Source organism: Branchiostoma belcheri, unplaced genomic scaffold (assembly GCF_001625305.1).
Source record: "Branchiostoma belcheri isolate BF01 breed outbred unplaced genomic scaffold, Haploidv18h27 scaffold185, whole genome shotgun sequence".
In the NCBI taxonomy this organism is placed as follows: Eukaryota; Metazoa; Chordata; class Leptocardii; order Amphioxiformes; family Branchiostomatidae; genus Branchiostoma; species Branchiostoma belcheri.
In genome coordinates this window covers 402,280-420,699 of record NW_017803324.1, presented here as the reverse complement: position 1 = coordinate 420,699, position 18,420 = coordinate 402,280, and the positions used below count along the sequence as shown (strand labels likewise).

Here is an 18,420-nt window from a genome sequence, read left to right as displayed (position 1 = left end):
GTGCTTTGACGGTCTTACTGTCAAGTCACCAGCCCGCCCTCCAACTTTTCAATGGTCTATTTGCATAATTGGTGCCTACAAGGATCCCACAAGGTGGTCCTTGTATTCAATGTCCCTTGTCCTTTGTTCTATAGACTACGTCACCGCACCTATTATAGCTTTCAAGACTTTTCCGAACTGTATCAGGATGACAGTATGCTCGATTTTGTGTAGCATTATGAAATCTCAAGCAGATGTTGGGGTAGTAACGTTTTCTTGGGAGCTGTTTTTTTCTTGGAAATCCCTTCAGAAACTGAGAAAGGAAACAATAGTCGGATTAGTTGGGCAACCCTGGTTGTTGTAAGCCGAACTAATAACTATATAAACGCCGTTCTTGTTGAGTGTTTGTGTCCTCAACACGTAAAGAATACTTTTGTCTGTGTTTCAAGCCTCTAGACTCATACTGCACATTCTAAGTAGAATGAAAGCTTTCAACTTACAAAAATACAAAACAGGTTTTCACAGACATGCGTGTTCATTTATTGAGTCAGCGACAAATCATTACCACTGAAAAATCACCGTGGAAAAATATGAAACTCAAAGTCAACTCAAATCAGGCGAGAGGCTCGGCTACACCAATATGCTGTTCGCTAATTAGCCATGATTGACAGTTCAAGACGAGCAGTAGTTGGAGGAATTTGATATACTCTTCTTCCCAATTGGCGGAGATTGACGTTTGGTAACTAGGCAATGAATAGATATGGCTACGTGGCAATTGGCGTGCTTGCCGCGATCCTTGTTGTTGCGAGGAAACGTGATGATTCGGAAGAATGGCTGCCCTGATAACATAGATGGCGGGATTTTGTCAGCTGTTTAAGTTCTCTTGAGCCGCTGCGTTCAGATAGCCACATGGAAGATAACTTGAATCAAGGATATTATACACAGATGTCATTGCTTGAATTTATTGCCGGAATGTATATGTAAATGTAAGCTAGCATCGAAAGTTTAAATGTTGCATAAAGGCTTCATAGCAGGCTTGTACCTGCTATTAAAGGCCGGAAGACTATCATCCCAAGCAATGACATTATGCTCTTGGTCCAAGTAACCACAAAAAGTCTCCGCGACCCCATACCTTCACCATGGAGGTAGAAACTTTCTTCTACCTCCATGCCTTCACCAAACGATGTTAAGGCCACAGTAAGGCCATGTTGATTTGATTATATGGATGACATCCGCGCGCGCATGGATTTTCGGCCGTTTCCAAAAAAAAAAAGTTTTCAACCATACTGTAAATCGTACAAAACAGTTGCAAAATGAGCAAAAATATAACGTAAGTTAAAAAAATGAATAGATAAAAACTATACCAATGTCGTAGAATGCCAAAATCAAACGAAAAAATCCGAAATTGTAAAGAAATGAACTTGAAAACTAGATTATTCGCCGAACCATATTCTGTCCCATTTGTTCAACCCTCATGACCACGTAGATTTCATAATGAAAACAACTTTTTTTTTGCAAAACTTTTTTTTATTCGCACGCGCGCATCAGTTTTGGGGCTCCCGGAGGATGTCATCCATATAATCAAATCAACATGGCCTAAGTAAATTCTAGGGAAGACATCTACCGTAGACTTCTGCGATAGGACAAAAAAATCAAGTAAAAAATAAACAAGATTCCTACATTTTGAGATCATAAACCTTGTGAAACAAGAATTGAGGAGACAAAACATGATCTAAAACACAAGGCTCAATCACTCACTGAACTGTCTGGAAGCCACAACCAAGGACATTATACACAACGAACCGGTATTTGAACTGTCGGATGTCCTAAATTACCTGCCTCATAAAACTGTATGAACCTAATGTGTCAATACTGAATAAAAATAATGAAAGGTTTTCAATCATGGTATTTATTTATTGATCATGCAAATGTGGTCTTCATTTGCATAATTGATATCTAGGCTACAAATAGCATGCATAGTCCAGTGATTAGCGACCCTGCTTTTGGACCAAAAGGTTGTTGTAACTCACCCGACATGCACGCTACTGGAAAGGTATCCATATCAATTATTGTATAAACTTCAGGACATATTGCTATTGAGCATTTCCACGATGATCATTAAAAGAATGCCCTGATTTTCATTTCTACCCAAGTTACATACGTCACATCTATCATCATTTTCAAATCAGTGAAGTAGCCAACATTTATTATGCAAATTAGGCATTTTCTACAGAATTTGGCCTTTGCAAGATGTGTTACCTCAGGCAACCCAATTTATGTTGGGCTTTCAACTCGAAACTGCACGCCATCATGTCTAATACCCAGCTCAGATGATGTTAACATTTACAACTGACCAATTGTTAATTTTTCGCATTCATTATGCAAATAAGATACTCGTTTGAATTATATCAGTTGATCATATTCTCCACCAAATAACAATCTTATCTTTCAATAAGAAAGAAAGTCATTTCAGCTTTTCATCATAAACTATGCAAATGAAAAGCAATAAGCAATCAACCTGTTTTAAATAAGTTATGTTTAATGATCTTCACTTTCACCTAAATATGGTACAGAAAGTATGAAACTTTCTGCAGTTACCATTATGAAATCATAGCATTTTGTTCATTAATTATGCAAAAATAATGACTATCATCTGTCGATGTTGTCCTCGTTCTCAATTATATATGTCACAAGTTTGGAAAGCCTTATCTTGGAACACAGCAGATTTATAGAATTACCTCAATAATCATGCAAATTATATTTTATACAATTGGTATCTAATTATGTCAAGCACCACTCAAGCTACCTACATTCTAAAAATCACAACGATCCGTTAACCTTTTTTTTTAAATAACCGTTTCTGCAGTTCCAGAACAAGCTGCTAGGGGCCCGTAATAATTGTCACGAGGAGATTGTTACGCAAGCAACTGTCAGACGTCAAGTAGCATCCACCACCTTTCCACAGTATAGTGGATGCTACTTGAAACGTCTGACAGTTTTCAAAATTCATCCACTTCCTTGTGTGGCGAACTCACTACATGTATCAGGGATTTATGATACCTAGGCAATTCATCGACATCGTCTTTTGTCACGATTCATGTTTGAAAACAGAGCGGTCTCTTTAATGAATGAATGGGCAAGATCCGACATGAAAATAGACATCTTTGCCTAATTTCAGCATGTTGACTACTGTCAGAGGGCAAAAAAGTTTTTGGTTTTTTCTTCTAGAATCAGACGAAATTAATGTGCTCGTCGATGTCATACTTGTTTTGGCCTTGTCATCATCTCCAAGAAAACAGAAACGTCTCCAGCGTGCACAACCCAACCCCAGCCGATAACCCAAGGGTTGGAATATTCATTGAAGTACGTGCAGAAGTAATTATAACGACGGGGTGGGTAAAAACCGTGCCATTGAGACAAGAGGACAATTTAAATTGACCTGCGCGACCTCAAAGTACACGTCATGCCGGACGCAAAACTTGGAACTCCCCAACAGTAACAGGATTTCGCAAGGATCAACGAGGATATTTCCATCCTCAAAACGATACAGCTGTAGTAAACGCATGAAAAATGTATTCATTTTTGGCGACAGCAAAAATGCAAAACTATTCATGTATTTTAAAGTGAGAGTTTCCGAATTTAGCGGTTTCTAGTGTCAAAATGTAATTTGTATACGAAACTTCTTAGAATGTGCAGTAGGCCATGGAGAAGATGAAATACTTCTACAGCGGAGCTCCAGAACAAGCTGCTAGGGGGAACAAACCCACACCACATGTTCCTGACAGGAAAAGCTATCTGTTACCAAAACGTCAAGACCGTAGCATTTTCAGGACAAAGATACAAAGACCAAAAAGTTCGGCTGCAGTACCAAGGTCAGCCACCAGGAGGCACAGATTTGACCTTGACCTTTGATTTTCTAAGAACTACCAACATACTAAATATCATAGAAATCCATGAAGGCGTTCTAAAGTTATGCTGACCACAAGTATGCGGAAACACGCACACAGACACACACAGACAAGCTGAAAACAATACCTACATTTTCATGTAGGTAATAAACATGAAACTAAAACCGTGAATTATGTATGATTAACCTCGTATGCTACCCTCATTTCTCAAAAAATCAAAACAGATTCAGTATTCTTTAGTCATTCTCTTCCAAAGTCTTCAACTTATTCTTGCTTCTCGTATTGTTTGTTTGTTTGTTTGTTTCGCATAACCGATAAACCTCCTTCAGGTGTAACACACCATTTTTTGTACAAGAAAGTACAAGCTGCGACGGACTGTTAAGGTTTGAACCACTCACACCGGGAAGGACCCCTACTCTTTTCGATAAGTGTGGATCTTTAACGTGCGTGGGGTGTGACTCTCCCCACATGACCTCCATTTAACGTCCTATCCGAGGGACGTCCCTATTGTCCCTTGGTACTCATTTCCACCTGAGTGAAGTGAGGAAAGTTTTGTATATAAAATTCCTTTCCCAAGGGCACAAGATCGGTGACATGGTAGAATTGACATAATTAGATGACAATTACTTGCTTACTGCTTAGGCGATGGCAAGTTATTTTTATGGATGACATGAGCGCGTGGATTAATTTTCGACTGAGGTTGGAAATAAAAACATGTACAAGAAATTTTTTGCCCTTTGACAGTGGTCAATATGTCAAAAATGGGCAAATATGTCTGTTGCCATGCCGTGACGTGGATGGCAGATAATATGAAAAGCGGAGACAAGACAAGGCTCTGATTTATTCGTTAGTCTTCTACTTTGATGCAGTGAAGTTTTTCATTCCTTTTATATATATGTGATGATGGCTGTGTATATGTGATGTTCCCACTTAATGAAAACAATTTGTACAATGATTGAAAACTTTTTTTCAAAGATGTTTCAGTGACAACTGGATGTTGTAATACAGGAATATGTAAGTGTGTTGAGTTCGAAGCGGATATGGAATTTCTGTGATATTCCCGCGAACAACACTTTAGTACAAATCTACCATGGCGCGATCTTAAAGTGGAAAGGCGTCAGAAAATTTCTGACGTCGTTGTTTTCGAAATTAAGTTTTCTTAACAGTGTTAGGAAAACTTTAGTCACTTATGTTTGCACTTCTGGTACTGTATCACTGATATTGCAAAATATAATTGCATCTATCATAAATACCTACATATGCTATTTTTTAAAATCCCGGATTTATGTAATACCACGCGTTAAGAGAACTAAGCGTTGTAAAAAAATAGCGTTTAGCGTCCAGGATATTTTTTCCCATTTCATTCTTCAAATTCCACAGTTTCAAATGTTTTCTGTGTATTCACATCATTTCATATTTCAGTAAAGTTGTTCCGCATAAGGAAAGTCATCGCCCCGATACAACCCCCCCCCATACAGTCCCTCCCCCCTCTCCCCACAATACAGTCTTCCCCCAATATAGCCCTCTTCCCGATACAACCCTACCCCTTCTTCTCTAATACAGCCCTTCCATGATATAGCCCTCGTCCCGATACAACCATACCCCTACCCCCCCTGACATAGCCCTCCCCCGACATGCCCGTAGCCAGGACTTTGCTTGGTGTGTGTGTGTGGGGGGGGATGTTCTTCCCACTGTGTGAGGGACCAGCGAGCCAAAGGCGCTCGTTCGCTAGAGGAAATGGCATTCCCTGCGTTTTCGATGGGATTTCAAAGGAAAAGTCAGAAATAACTTTTTATTCAATGACAAAGTGAGCAGTTCTTTTTTAGGATAATACAAATCAGTCAAAACCCCCGAACCCCCCTGGCTACGTGCATGCCTGATATAGCCTAGTTTACACAAGACTCCTTTGCAGGCTGATGAAATAGTAGAAATCGGCCTGTGAAAGGGGATATCATTAGCCATAGGAGTGGGCCGCTCAGAGAAGGTCCATTTTGCCTGCTCCGTGCAGTCTGGTGGAGACTAGATATACATGATGTAACCCTCGCCACGATACAACCCCCCCCCCAATATACTAGTAGCCCTCCACCCGATATAGCCCTCTGCCAGCGAAAAGAAACCGCCGCGCTCATAGAAACAAACTTAGACCACTAGAAACGTCTACATCGGAGGCTAATATATACAACCCCTGACATAAACGGGTTTTTTTTAGAATGTCTCTGTAAACACAATCGTTAGAGCAGCCAAACCAAGTCACATTGTGTAGTGCTTTTCTCTCTTCTATTCACATCCTTGCATATTTATAAATGAATAGATGCTTGATAGTATTGTTACCTCATCAAGCGCCTTTCATGCTAGGGATTGGAAACCAACGGAGACGGACAAAGGACGGGAGGGGGGGTTAGAAAAATGACGGAATCAAAATGGCCACAAGTCATCTTCATTCAATTCTCGTAGTCTTAGTGGGATCCCACGTCACCTTTGTTGGGAAGAGTCTGAGCTAATACCCACAAAAATAGGCATTGATGTTACTTTACATATAGCTGTCAAATATGGCTTATGGACATATAAAACAAAACGGTAGCTGCTACCATCTTATGAACGTCATGGGCTTAACACTAGATACATAAGGAGGCCATGGATTGACTTTTCACAAAGCAAAATGTGTCCATATGATGTAAGTCTACTTTTTCACTACGAGTTTCCGTTTTTCACCGGACGTGACTCCTAAAGGGGCCCAAAATAGCCGAAAATACATCATCACGTTTTGTCCAGGATCATCATTTAGTACTAGAAATACAAATGGACACAAATAAGATGAAAATAATGAAATGAAACTTTATTGCATGTTCATTCCCCGGGGGGATAAATGCACAGATGTACAAAGTACAATGTACTAGAGAGTACTACAACAATAGTAATAAAGAAAGGCTAACATTAGGTCTAAGGTATACAATGCTAAAAATAGAATAAAAAAAAGAAATATATGTTTAAGTGATATTGATCTAAGTTCTAATGGCTTCGTCTCTCTAGAAAAACATAAGCATTGAGCTAACTGTGTTGACTAACTACTCTGTACCAAGGGCGCCCTCAATTTATATGACGATCCTTTGTATCTGTTAACTACATCCGTTCATCTTGCTTTGTTGTGACCTGTTCTTAGCCAAGTGTGGCAAAAATGTGCAATAAAGGTCTTAATTCATTCATTCACTATATGGACTTTGCACAGTCTGTAGTAAAATCTCCCGCTTACCGCCTAATGGCGAGAACATACGCGGCAAAGCACTCAGATTCAAGGGCAAATTCACCAAGTTCAGCTACAGAACGTTATAAAACAGTACCTTGCCGTTTCTGGATAAATAATTAAATAATAGCTGATCTTGACCGGTAATTTGTTTATGCAAGGACGCTCTACGCGATAGAACGTTCTTGGTCTATGACAGTAATATTTGTGTTACTTTTATCAATGACCTTCTATCAAAACGTCCTTGTTTTTATTTAGTCCTATGCATCCTTACACAATGCATTCCTGTTCATATTCACTAGATCTTGTATTGTGCTCTAATTGTATTCCCTTGTCGTTAATAAAAGTGCCTTACTGATTGTAATTTTGTAAATCATACCTCAGTACAGTCACATTATGGCTGCTATGTGGTTGATTTTTATCCTATTGAAATAAACCATTCATTCATTTATTCATCCACTTATTCATTCCACCCGACCCACCTGACGACAGACACACAGTCACATTCATTCCGAAACAACAGACGAAACGTTCAACTGATTCTCACTCGACTGGGTAGAAATGGGAGGTTACTTTTGTAACTAAAGATGAACCTTTCAGTACGTTTGGCTGTAGTACACTATCTAAGTTGCATCCTGTAACCTCAGCCTAGTCTCGTCCAGGCGCAGCACAAGTGAACAGGTGGTTTGTTCCTTGGAAACATATTGAAACTGTAAGAAGTTTTTAATTGTCAATTGTTTTCAGATATATGGTGAAATTAGTATTTCATAGGGCAACGCCAACGGTGGTTTAGTAATGTCTTCCCCGTATCTGATCCTGTTTCACACTTGGTAATCCGGCGAGCACGTCTCCCGAGTGCCAGCTTTCAAAACGTCATTTCAGAACTTTTAGTTTCCAGCGGGGACATTTTAAACTAAACGTCTGATCTCGACTGATGTTCTGTATGTCACGCTATACACGGTATGGTTTCCGGACCAGTGGACACTCACACATACCGATTCAGAACAGTAACTCGGGGTTCTAAGCATCACAGAATTCTGTTCGCTGATTGGCGTGCTCCTGGCCTTCGTGGAAAACTTGTGAGGACTGTAGTGCACACATCTCAAAGTAGCAATCGTCTCAAACGACAAATGCGACGTTATGTACAAGCCCAATGTGTGGAATTGGTAAACAGATTATTGTAACATCTTCCATGGCTATTCATTTGGAGATGGTAAACACTCAAGGGGCACAGGGACTTGCTCCACTGGGAGCTAGCGAGGCTGGTGGCCCCACCAGATTAGCATTTGTATGACCAAGTCTAATTTTACGTCCGGGACGAGAATGAGAACAAAACAAAATCGCAAAAGAGTCATTTCTTCAAATAACAAGAAACAAAAAAAAATACTTACAACAAACTATAAGAAGTTGGAAAATCCCAAAGTCGAACAGGCTAACGATGAGATATCGCAAATTGCGTAAATCTGGGCCTATTTGTACTGAAAACGAATATGAAAGACGATGTCAGGTTGGGTAGATAATTTGTACAGCATCACTGGTGGTTGCTGAGACGGAGACGATTATCTTCAGAAAATTGTTTCCTTTAGAAATCTTAAATCATGAGAATAGCCTGTCAAGTATAATGTCACCAGACCTTCATCCCATCAATAAAATGTTTGATACAATAGTTTTCCCCCATTTACAACGGCGATTCACTCAGAAATCTGTCACCCGTCGAAACTGTTTGCGGGCTCGCTCGCGATTAACGATCCATGAGTCACAGGTTGCTTTTCATCATGAATCTGGCCTTCTGAACTTGAAGTGAATTGTGCATTCAATGAAGGCAACAATGCAAGACCAACAGGGTGCCAACTGTCGTTTATAGAGGGCGTTCAAGACCGCATGTACAAACATGTAGAATGTAGAGACACCATCTCAACAGTTTCTTCACATCTGTGTGCTACAATAACAACAGCCTGATGACTGTGACTTCAGCAGACAGAGTAATTCGTTTTACGTTCTGCCAAGGAAGCCACCTATTCGCAACAATAATTCTTTACTAAGTAACAGTATTAAAAGAACTGGTCTGGTTATCAAATCAGGCACATCTACCTTCATTGGGTATACTTATCATATTCAGACAGAGATTTGTTGCGTCCAATAACGTAGCTTGATAAATAATATGTTGCATATCCCAACTTCGTGACACTCAACAGGTACGTAGGTCTGCCCTCAGCCCTGAAAACTCAAGCCTCTACTTCACCCTATATTAGTTCATCTGCGCAGAGTAGTTCGTCATTTCGAAAAAAGTAGCATGGGAATAACAATCCAAGGAGTCAACCCGGTCCTAGAGAAAGTTTCGTTGACAGAGCGCAAAGAGCAAACCAAAATGCTTTCGGTGGCGTGGTGGACCACTTGGATTGTCTATACGATCTATGGATTAAAATCTCATTCTTCCCCAGGCAACGGCCTTTAGATTCAACCAGTGATGCACATCGCACACAGTTCTAAGATTGAGCCGTCTTGGCTACTCTGAAGTGTAGCCTATAATTAAACTAGTAACTTGCTACATGACCAAGCAAAATACCTGTTGAGTCCATGGTGTGCGTGTGAATGCGAGTGCCGTGCTCTCTCGACGTGTCGTCGGGGCCAGGTGGCTGCCGTCTCTGAGGAGACCGCGAGAAGGTCACCGTGGCAGGCGCGTTTGAGCGATGAGGCGAGGAGGAGTTTCAGACCGCTGGAGGTCTGCCGCGCTCTGTTCTTGGACTGATATACAATTCAGGAGTCGCTCAGAGAGCCACAGTGGGTCAACACTTTAATATCTGGTTTATCAATAGCTTCATTTTGCAGAGAAAGGACCCCTGGGTTCAGGGACCCGCATTTGAATTAAAGCTGCCCGCTGAAAGAAAGGAGTGGACACGATTTCCGTCAATAGTGTTTTCAGAGGGGTCCCTTTCTTATTCAAAATATCACCATCACTGAGTCGTTTGTTTGGAAAAACATGAGGCAGGCGCTTAAATCACTGCCCCTGGGTGACGGGGGTGTTTCGGTTACAACATGGAGTTAGAAGGTTACAAGGAGAGCATGGCTATTAAACGGATTTAAAAAACAAAAAGCGTACATACGTACGGTATATTCGGATTGATCGCGACGGTTTGATTGTTTCTCTGTTGTATTTGGTAAACTGGAATCGTCAGTTTTGAAGACAGCAAGTGAAGCTTCCATCTAACGCAGTGTCAGATATAAGCAGCCATATACATGATAAAGGAGCTCCTTGATTGAATTCTTTGCCAATGGCTCACACAAAATATAATTTTCTCACACGACCATAACAATCAGTTAGTTATTAAACTTAACATTACATTTTCCAAGAAAATTATGGGCTTTCTGTGCCGTTTGTTGGTATATTTGTGAGCAGCATACATTGTAACGCAAGGTGCCGAGAACGGATTTGTACGACATTTGGTATGTGGGTCGGCAAAACAAATCGCTGTGTTCGGCAAAACAAATACTAGTAACTGTTCGATTGTGGGCATCCTGGCGGTTTTGTATGGTATTGCAGCAGAACTTCCAGTTTACGTATCTCGTGTTCAGGACATACAGTGGTTTAATAAGATTTTGTAGTGATAGATGGATATTGGAAAAAGTGATATACGTTGGGTCCCCAAGTAGTAGGTTAAGTTTTGGTAGCGTTTGTATGTATGTGTGCGTGTGTGTGCGCGCGTGTGGTTATCACGAGAACACAAGAAACTATAAATGGATTGTCATGTTAAGGCATTGGTAACGTCTGGTTTTGATATATCGTGACCTGGAGATAGCTCTTGTAGTCGCGAAGACGAGACATCTCTCAAGCAGCTTGCTCTGGAACTACAGGGGCGTTTGGGGGGGGGGAATTCAATTAACCATTTGTCGGATCATTATGATTTTTTGTATGTGGGTACCTTAAGAAATGCTTGACATAATCAAATGACATCTATGTATATTAGGATCAGATTTGCATAATTAATGAAAATTCTGTAAATTGGTATCTCAAGCCTGTGAGGAGAATTATTCGGTTCGATCCTAACAAATGGATTTAGACTTTCCTTGAAGAAAATAAAACCTTACACATCAAACTCAACAGGATTATATTCTTGAAAACAACCCACATATCCTCAGATAGTACCCTTGTGTTAAAAACACCAATTTCCAACTCAGTTCCAACAGCTTTTCGCCTGCTTCGTGGACGTATCAATTTGATCTAGGTTTGTCATCTAGACTCTTGTTAAAAGCTATTTCTACAGTTTATACAGGCTACAGTCAATCCGCAGTCAGTTTCAAAACCAGCTGTATTGCGTGAATGATTTCCCACAGATGTTGGAGTCACACAAATTCAAAGCTGTGTTTGAAGTACTCGGCATTAATCAATTAATCAACTGCCCATGAAAGAAATAACTACAGTTACATGTATCTGTATCTGTATCGGTATAGTCGGTATAAACCCTCCTTTTACCATATATGGACATTTTCCCACTTGAATGTTTTACCGTATCGTATCGTATTGTATGGGACGGGATGGTATGACGTCATCACTAACAGGTGAGAAGATCTCTTCCCCCCTGTTACAGGTGCAGATGGCGCCAGTTGTCCCACCTGATGCGCTTGGTCGACGCACCTGGGCCCCAAAAGATCTCTCCTCTTTATTTCCTATCTTTTCTAATGTCTTGTCTAATCTCAAAACCTCCTCTCGTAATGTATTGTCAATGGCGAGAGGAGGTTTTAGGGTTTCAAGTTTCAAGTTCTGACATGCCACCGATCAAGTTTTCACAACGCATACAAAGCAACATTTCAATTGCAAAAATTACGCCAGATTGTAAAAATAGTTATTAGTGAAAAAAGAAAAAGTCCAAGCTCGGATTGGAATCCAGGTCAAAAAGTCTAACACTAAAAACGTTATCTTCTACACCACTAAACAATTCACAATGTGGACGGAGTGGTCTTACAACACACTTAAAGTTTGCCGTTCCGCAATATGGCGACCGTTTCAAATGGCGACTATCGTTTATGAGACAGAAATTAGCGACGACAATGCCCGCACGACTTTCTACATGCCAATAAACAATTTCCCCTTCTGCGTATGACCATCAGTGGTCTGTAGGGAGGCAACAAGCCCACTCAGGGGCCGGCAAGTCTGGATCGAGTTATCGTGAGTAGCTATAGTAGCAGAGACACATGAGGACCGATATAGAGGAAACCATTCTATCACACCATGATAGCTCATATCGAACTATTTGTGGGAGATTTTAGGTGACAGGGGTTATGAATGTAACTTTTATGATGTGAAGTTGGTGGAACAACTAGAAGAAATGTAAAATGATGTGAATACACACAAAAAAGATGTGAAAGGGGGAATTTAGGGAATGTGAATCATTAAAGGTAATTTTGGTATCTCTATATTATGCGTGTCCTTGGCCTCTTTAGTCACTATCCATAAACTGTGCAAGGTCACTTATAATGTCCTATTTTCTACACATTTGACAATAACACTTTTCCAATTCTTACTGTGGTCACTAGATATTAATTCATTTTCATTTTTCCATCAAATCCATATAAATGTCACATTTATACACCTGTTAGTGTGGGTAGCGTGAGTTTGTGTTGTACTACAATATACCAGCCGCAGCTGCACGTATGACGTGAGTTGTCGTCACGGTTGACTACAGACTCGAACAATGGAGGACAGTCTGGGTGTAAAACGGATAGAATATTCGACGTCTGCCATAACTTCGACTACGTTAGCCGCTTGTAACAACGTATTTATTTCGTGCATTCGATTTGGTATAAGAGTAAACATCTTCGCATAAAGGCAAACTTCGTCCAATAGCTTTATATTCATTGAACCCCAGAATAATCATGTTCACAGTGTATCAAGCACCGAATGAGAGGGTGTGAATGTCGGACTTTAAAAACTCATCACTTGTCACAGGTGAGTTGACGTGTCATCTGTCTGAGATTACCTGGTGTCATCCTGAGCCTGCATGGTCCTGAGCCGGACAAAGGTGTTTGTTCTCAGAAGGTGATTTCTAGTGAGTCATTTATTACTTTGCAGGTCAGCGCCATGTTTTATTTACATGTTTCTAATGTTCACCGACAGTAATAATTATAGTCGGTGAACAGATTTGAAACATCGCCCCTCCCTCCCGATCGGTAGAGCAGCTGGTGTTCATACTTCCCCTGGCCATCGGCAGTATTCGCTAGTCTCCCAACAGATCACAAGGGTACCGAAGTAACGGGTTCCTCACTGGCCACCCAGTGATGAATTCGCGGGGAAAGTGGCGTCGGCACTGGGGGCCCAGTGTGGAAGAAAACACCGCACAGGAATTCTAGTGCTGAACGGCTTTTTTTCCAGTGCTGAAGCTCTGCCAGAAGTGGAATTCCAGAGCTGAATCTCGACTCCGCACTCGTTTTCCAGTGCTAAATTCCACTCGGCACTCGCTTGCCATTGCTCGGAGGCCGTTCACCACTGGATAGCCGGTGCTGAATTCCACTCGGCACTCGCTTGCCAGTGCTCGGAGGCAGTTCACCACTGGATAGCAAGTGCCGAAGTACCCAAGTAACGGGTTCGTCAATGAATCGTTCCATAGCTCGGTGACTCTTGGCGCTCGGAGACGAGTTCTCAAACTATTTCGGCACAGGGCGTCTGGTGCTTACGTCGGCCGCGCGGCGTACAGAACAGTATCTTAGGCCAAGTTTATGTCTGTGAAACTGTAAGAAAAGAGGCCGTGCAGTCCCGTCCTGACGATCACCTTGTCCGGGATTAAACTTTGTTAACCAGGCTGTATGATCTCGAAAATATCGAGTGTTAGAGATCAAAGGCAGATACCCTTTTTAAAGACAATATTTGGTTTGCTGATTCCAAGTTTCCAGTGCTGAAGCCGCCAACACTGGACACCAAGTGTTGACGTCCCTTCGGCACCGGAGATCTAGGACGGAAGCCGCCTCACCTCTGTATACCCAGTGCTGAGAAAGGAACCCGTTACTTCGGTAGTTTTGTCGCTTAGTCCTCTTCTACAAGGCTGTCAACAGTTTGATAGCAATCCCAGTACAGGAATATCTTACCAAGAACACTAACCCTACGAGAGGGCACTCGCTCCGCTACACAACTCTCACCTGCAAAACAGACACTTACCAGGCCAGTTTCTTCCCAAGAACGGTCGGTGAGTGGAACATTTTACCTTCGCACATAGTCACACTACCAACAGTCGACAGCTTCAAGTTGGGGCTGGCCCAGCACATGGGCCTCCCCAGCTCCCAGCTGTAAATCAGGTATGTCTTCGCGGCCATGTACATATTTCACTGCACAAATTTGTTTTCGCTTGTCTACACTCTTTCTTTTTATGCTGATTTTTTTATGAGCACCAGCACCCCACCTGGCCGCATATGTCGTGCACCTGAACGTGAAGCCCCGTGAGGGCATTGTTCAGTAACTTATAGATGATCATAGATGTAGATGTAGATAGATCGTCCAGTGGCAAAACCGTAACTGACGGCCAAGAGGATAGCCGATAGGTCAGTGGGCCACGGGAGGATCTGCTTGGGTCTTAAGCATTCTGAAGATTAAATTACCAAGATTGGAGATTACGTATTCTCAAGGTTGGAGATTAAGCATTGCCTAGACTCACCATACTATCAGAAGCTGCTTTAATTTTCTGGATGACATCCTCTAGACAACCAAAAACTCAGGTAAATCACCAAACAAGTGAGAGGAGAAAGGGAGAAAAAAAAACAGATGCCTTGATTTTGAAACTCAAGTGTTCAAAAAGTTTGCAGTAAAATTGAACACACAAAACACTTGGCAATGCTATGAAAAAAGTACAATAAATACTTTACACTTTCAACTGTACATCTGTTTACATCTTTATGTGTAATGATAAGTATGCAACATAATGATTGAAAGTCTAGACAATTGATATAAAGCCGAAATTAAATCAACAGGTGTTCAAAAGTTCAGTATAAGCCTCAACATAAAAAAGGGACATTGAAGCTAAAAAGTACATTTTCTCAATACCAAACCAATGAATAACAACCTTTATGAAATAAAGACTAAATTTGGGTAAGTCCCAATTCTGTAATCTAAGTGTTGGAAGTTAAAGCTTAGTCTTTAATTCATAATGATTTGTACCAACACAGATGAACTTTCATGCCTTCTTGGCAAAGACACTTTTTTGGGGAAGCAAACAAAAACTGATGCACATGTTGATGTCACCCATAAAATCATAAATCTGCACTGTATTCTTTTTTACAGGATGCTAAGGCCACACCAATTTAATTTCTTGGTTAACGGGTTTGCCTGCTTCATTTTTTTCTGATTTGTAAAAAAAAAAATTCAGAATCGATCAACTGCAAAATGCTCAATATATATAATATTTTGCCTTGAACAGTTGAAAACAGTCCTTTTCTTCCTAGCTGTTACAGTTATTCCATCTTTCAATGCAATGGTATCATTAAAAGTTCAAAATTCATCGTTTAAATTTTGAACCAGCCTGGTGTGTTGACTTCATGGCTCATATCATACCATTTTGGGCCATAATAGGATACCTAGGCCTGTTTTTATTTTTTTCGCCCACCCGCTCCATTATTTTTCTAGAAAAATCCGTTAACCAAGAAATTAAATGTTGTGGCCTAACTGTAAATTTCCACCTCCACTTTCAGTATACAAGCCTGGAGATATCACAGTTGGAAAAGAGCATCCCAGAAAATGGCATCATCAGATGTGGGGGACAAACCAATGGTTCTGACGTCACACGTGGATGAGCTGTTCGCCTATCCGCAGATATTCGTACCTGTCATGGAAAAATACTTCCAAGTTGTGTGGTGGGAAGATTTCGAAAAAGACATGGAGAGATATGCTAGGCACATACAAGGGGTGTTGGTGAATGGAGGGGTGAGTATATAAAATTATATGACTTCTGTTTTTTTTCCAACTTATACATCATTTAATGTGTTGGCTTGTAATTATCATTTGATATTTCTAGGGAATGAGGTTGGCACACTTCACTCACTCACTATTATTTTCTATATTTAATTTATTATTTAGTATCTTGAGCTATTTTGTCCTTAGTGTATGTGGCATTGTTAAGGTAAGTTATTGATCATGAGTGCATTGCCACTTGTCCTAGTCTTTGCAACTAAAGAAAAATTAAAATCAGGACAGTTCATGCAAAGGATGAAGAGAGCCCATCACAGAGGAAATCTCATCATGTACATGTAAGCATACTAGATCATTAGACCAGCCCAGCAACATGTTACTCAGTGGGGATACAAAATTAATGTGTTTTGGAAGATGTATCAAAATCAGTGTACCATGTGGCAGACAACTTAACATTGTGGGTGTGGCCATGGTGCTGAACATGCATTCACATCAGTTCAGACTGTTTTCATAACATAAGTCCATTTTTGATGAAATAAGGGCATGTTGATTTGATTATATGGATGACATCCTTTGGGTACCCCAAAACTGATGCGAGCGTGCGAATAAAAAAGGTGGGCAAAAAAGTTGCCTTCATATAAAATCTACATGGTCATGAAGGTGGAACAAAATATGACTTAAGTATTGTATGGTGAATAATAGACTTTCATTTCTTCACATTTTCTTCTTTTCCTTTGGAATTGATTTTGGTATTCTACGACATTAGTATCGTTTTCCAATATTTTTTGCAACTTATTGCATATACTAGTATTTACTCATTTAGCAGCTGCTTTGTTCGATTTACAGTATGCTCGAAAACTTTTTTTGAAAATGGAGGAAAATGTATGCACATGTGGATATCATCCATATATGAAACCAACATGGCCTTACGGTAAAATGCATCAATAACTTCAGATATTTTCCTGTATAGACATGAGGTACAGACGCACTCCTCTCTCTGTAAGGTCACACCGACTTAATTTTATGGATGACATCCTCTGAAGACCCCCAAACTAGTGCATGTGGGCGAATAAAAAAATTCCGGCCAAAAATAAAAATGCTACTGTACCACAGGAATACAAAGCTGGACCAGGTATTGTGAATTTGCGTTAAGTACATAGTGACCTATATTACAAGGCGGCACATGCCGGCTTTTTGTGAAATTTATGAGTCGGCACTGTGCGTATGTACTGAGTTCGAGTCGTGGATCTTCGGTAGCCTGCGTGCCATCCTCCAGAGTTACCACCGGCTCCATATTGTCGCTAACTACCATGGACTACCCAGGCCTAGAGCCAGGCCAGAGCCTTGGTAGACATGATCCTTTTTTTTTTTCAGAACAGGTGAAAATCAATGCGCGTGTGGATGTCATCCATAAAATTAAGTCGGTGTGGCCTAAACAGGAGTAAGGAATTCAAAGAACAATTCATGTCTGTCCTGCAGCTCCCCAAAGTCACTGCAGAACTCCTGGACACCTTGCCAAACCTGAGGATCATCAGTACACTGAGTGTCGGGATGGATCATCTGGACTTACAGGTATTTTTTAAAAATAATTTCCAACATGTAATCACAAGACGTGGTGGCGGCACATTCAAGTTTTTCAAACTTATATTAATGCCGCCACCAACAATGGGGACAATACAATACTCATTTTCACCTGAGCAAAGTGAGGAAAGTCGTGTAAAGTGCCTTTCCCAAGGGCACAAGATCGGTGGCATGTCAGGACTCGAACCCGGGACCTCTAGGTTCCGAGTCGAGGACTTTGCCGCTACGCCACACGACCCCACCTTACAGGTATGTACTGGACATGTAGAACTGACCAAAAGGTATACGTATATACTCGACATGTAGAACTGACCAACAGGTATGTACTGGACATGTAGAGCTGACCAACAGGTATATACTGGACATGTAGAACTGACCAAAAGGTATGTACTGGACATGTAGAACTGACCAGCAGGTATACGTATATACTCGACATGTAGAACTGACCAACAGGTATGTACTGGACATGTAGAGCTGACCAACAGGTATGTACTGGACATAAGAATTGACCAACACTTATATACTCGACATGTAGAAATTGACCAAAAGGTATATACTGGACATGAACTGACCAACAGGTATGTACTGGACATGTAGAGCTGACCAACAGGTATGTACTGGACATAAGAATTGGGGTCTGCATGGGGGGGTCCTGGCAACGGTTAACGGTAAATTCAGCAGGGCCAATAACGCTTAACGGTAAATTCAGGACGGTCGGCAACGCTTAACGGTAAATTGACAGGCTTTTTTTCGAGCTGCACTGGATTTAATATCTTGCTTTGTGAGAAAAGGTGATCACTATAAACAAAATTACGTATACCTTA

General features: G+C 40.9%; 2 protein-coding genes across 5 annotated transcripts in view; one reads left to right on the top strand and one right to left on the bottom strand.

The window, feature by feature from the left end:
- Positions 1–9,962, bottom strand: part of LOC109467625 (transcription factor RFX4-like) — a gene marked incomplete at its 3' end in the record, with an annotated part of 41,346 nt that extends 31,384 nt beyond the window's left edge. The window contains exon 1 of the mRNA XM_019765641.1: positions 9,695–9,962. Coding sequence (XP_019621200.1) covers positions 9,695–9,707 — 13 coding nt within the window. The remainder of the gene's footprint in view (positions 1–9,694) is intronic.
- LOC109467631 (glyoxylate/hydroxypyruvate reductase B-like) overlaps positions 1–18,420 on the top strand; it is a 31,989-nt gene that overhangs the window by 4,839 nt on the left and 8,730 nt on the right. Inside the window, exons 1-3 of one of the 4 annotated variants that reach the window (XM_019765663.1) lie at positions 13,041–13,162; positions 15,799–16,030; positions 17,495–17,587. In XM_019765663.1, the coding sequence (XP_019621222.1) occupies positions 13,125–13,162; positions 15,799–16,030; positions 17,495–17,587 (363 nt within the window). In that variant the 5' untranslated portion in view covers positions 13,041–13,124. Of the gene's footprint in view, positions 1–13,040; positions 13,173–14,280; positions 14,304–15,798; positions 16,031–17,494; positions 17,588–18,420 lie in introns of those variants that run through there. The other 3 variants (XM_019765664.1, XM_019765666.1, XM_019765665.1) reach the window with 3 other exon arrangements.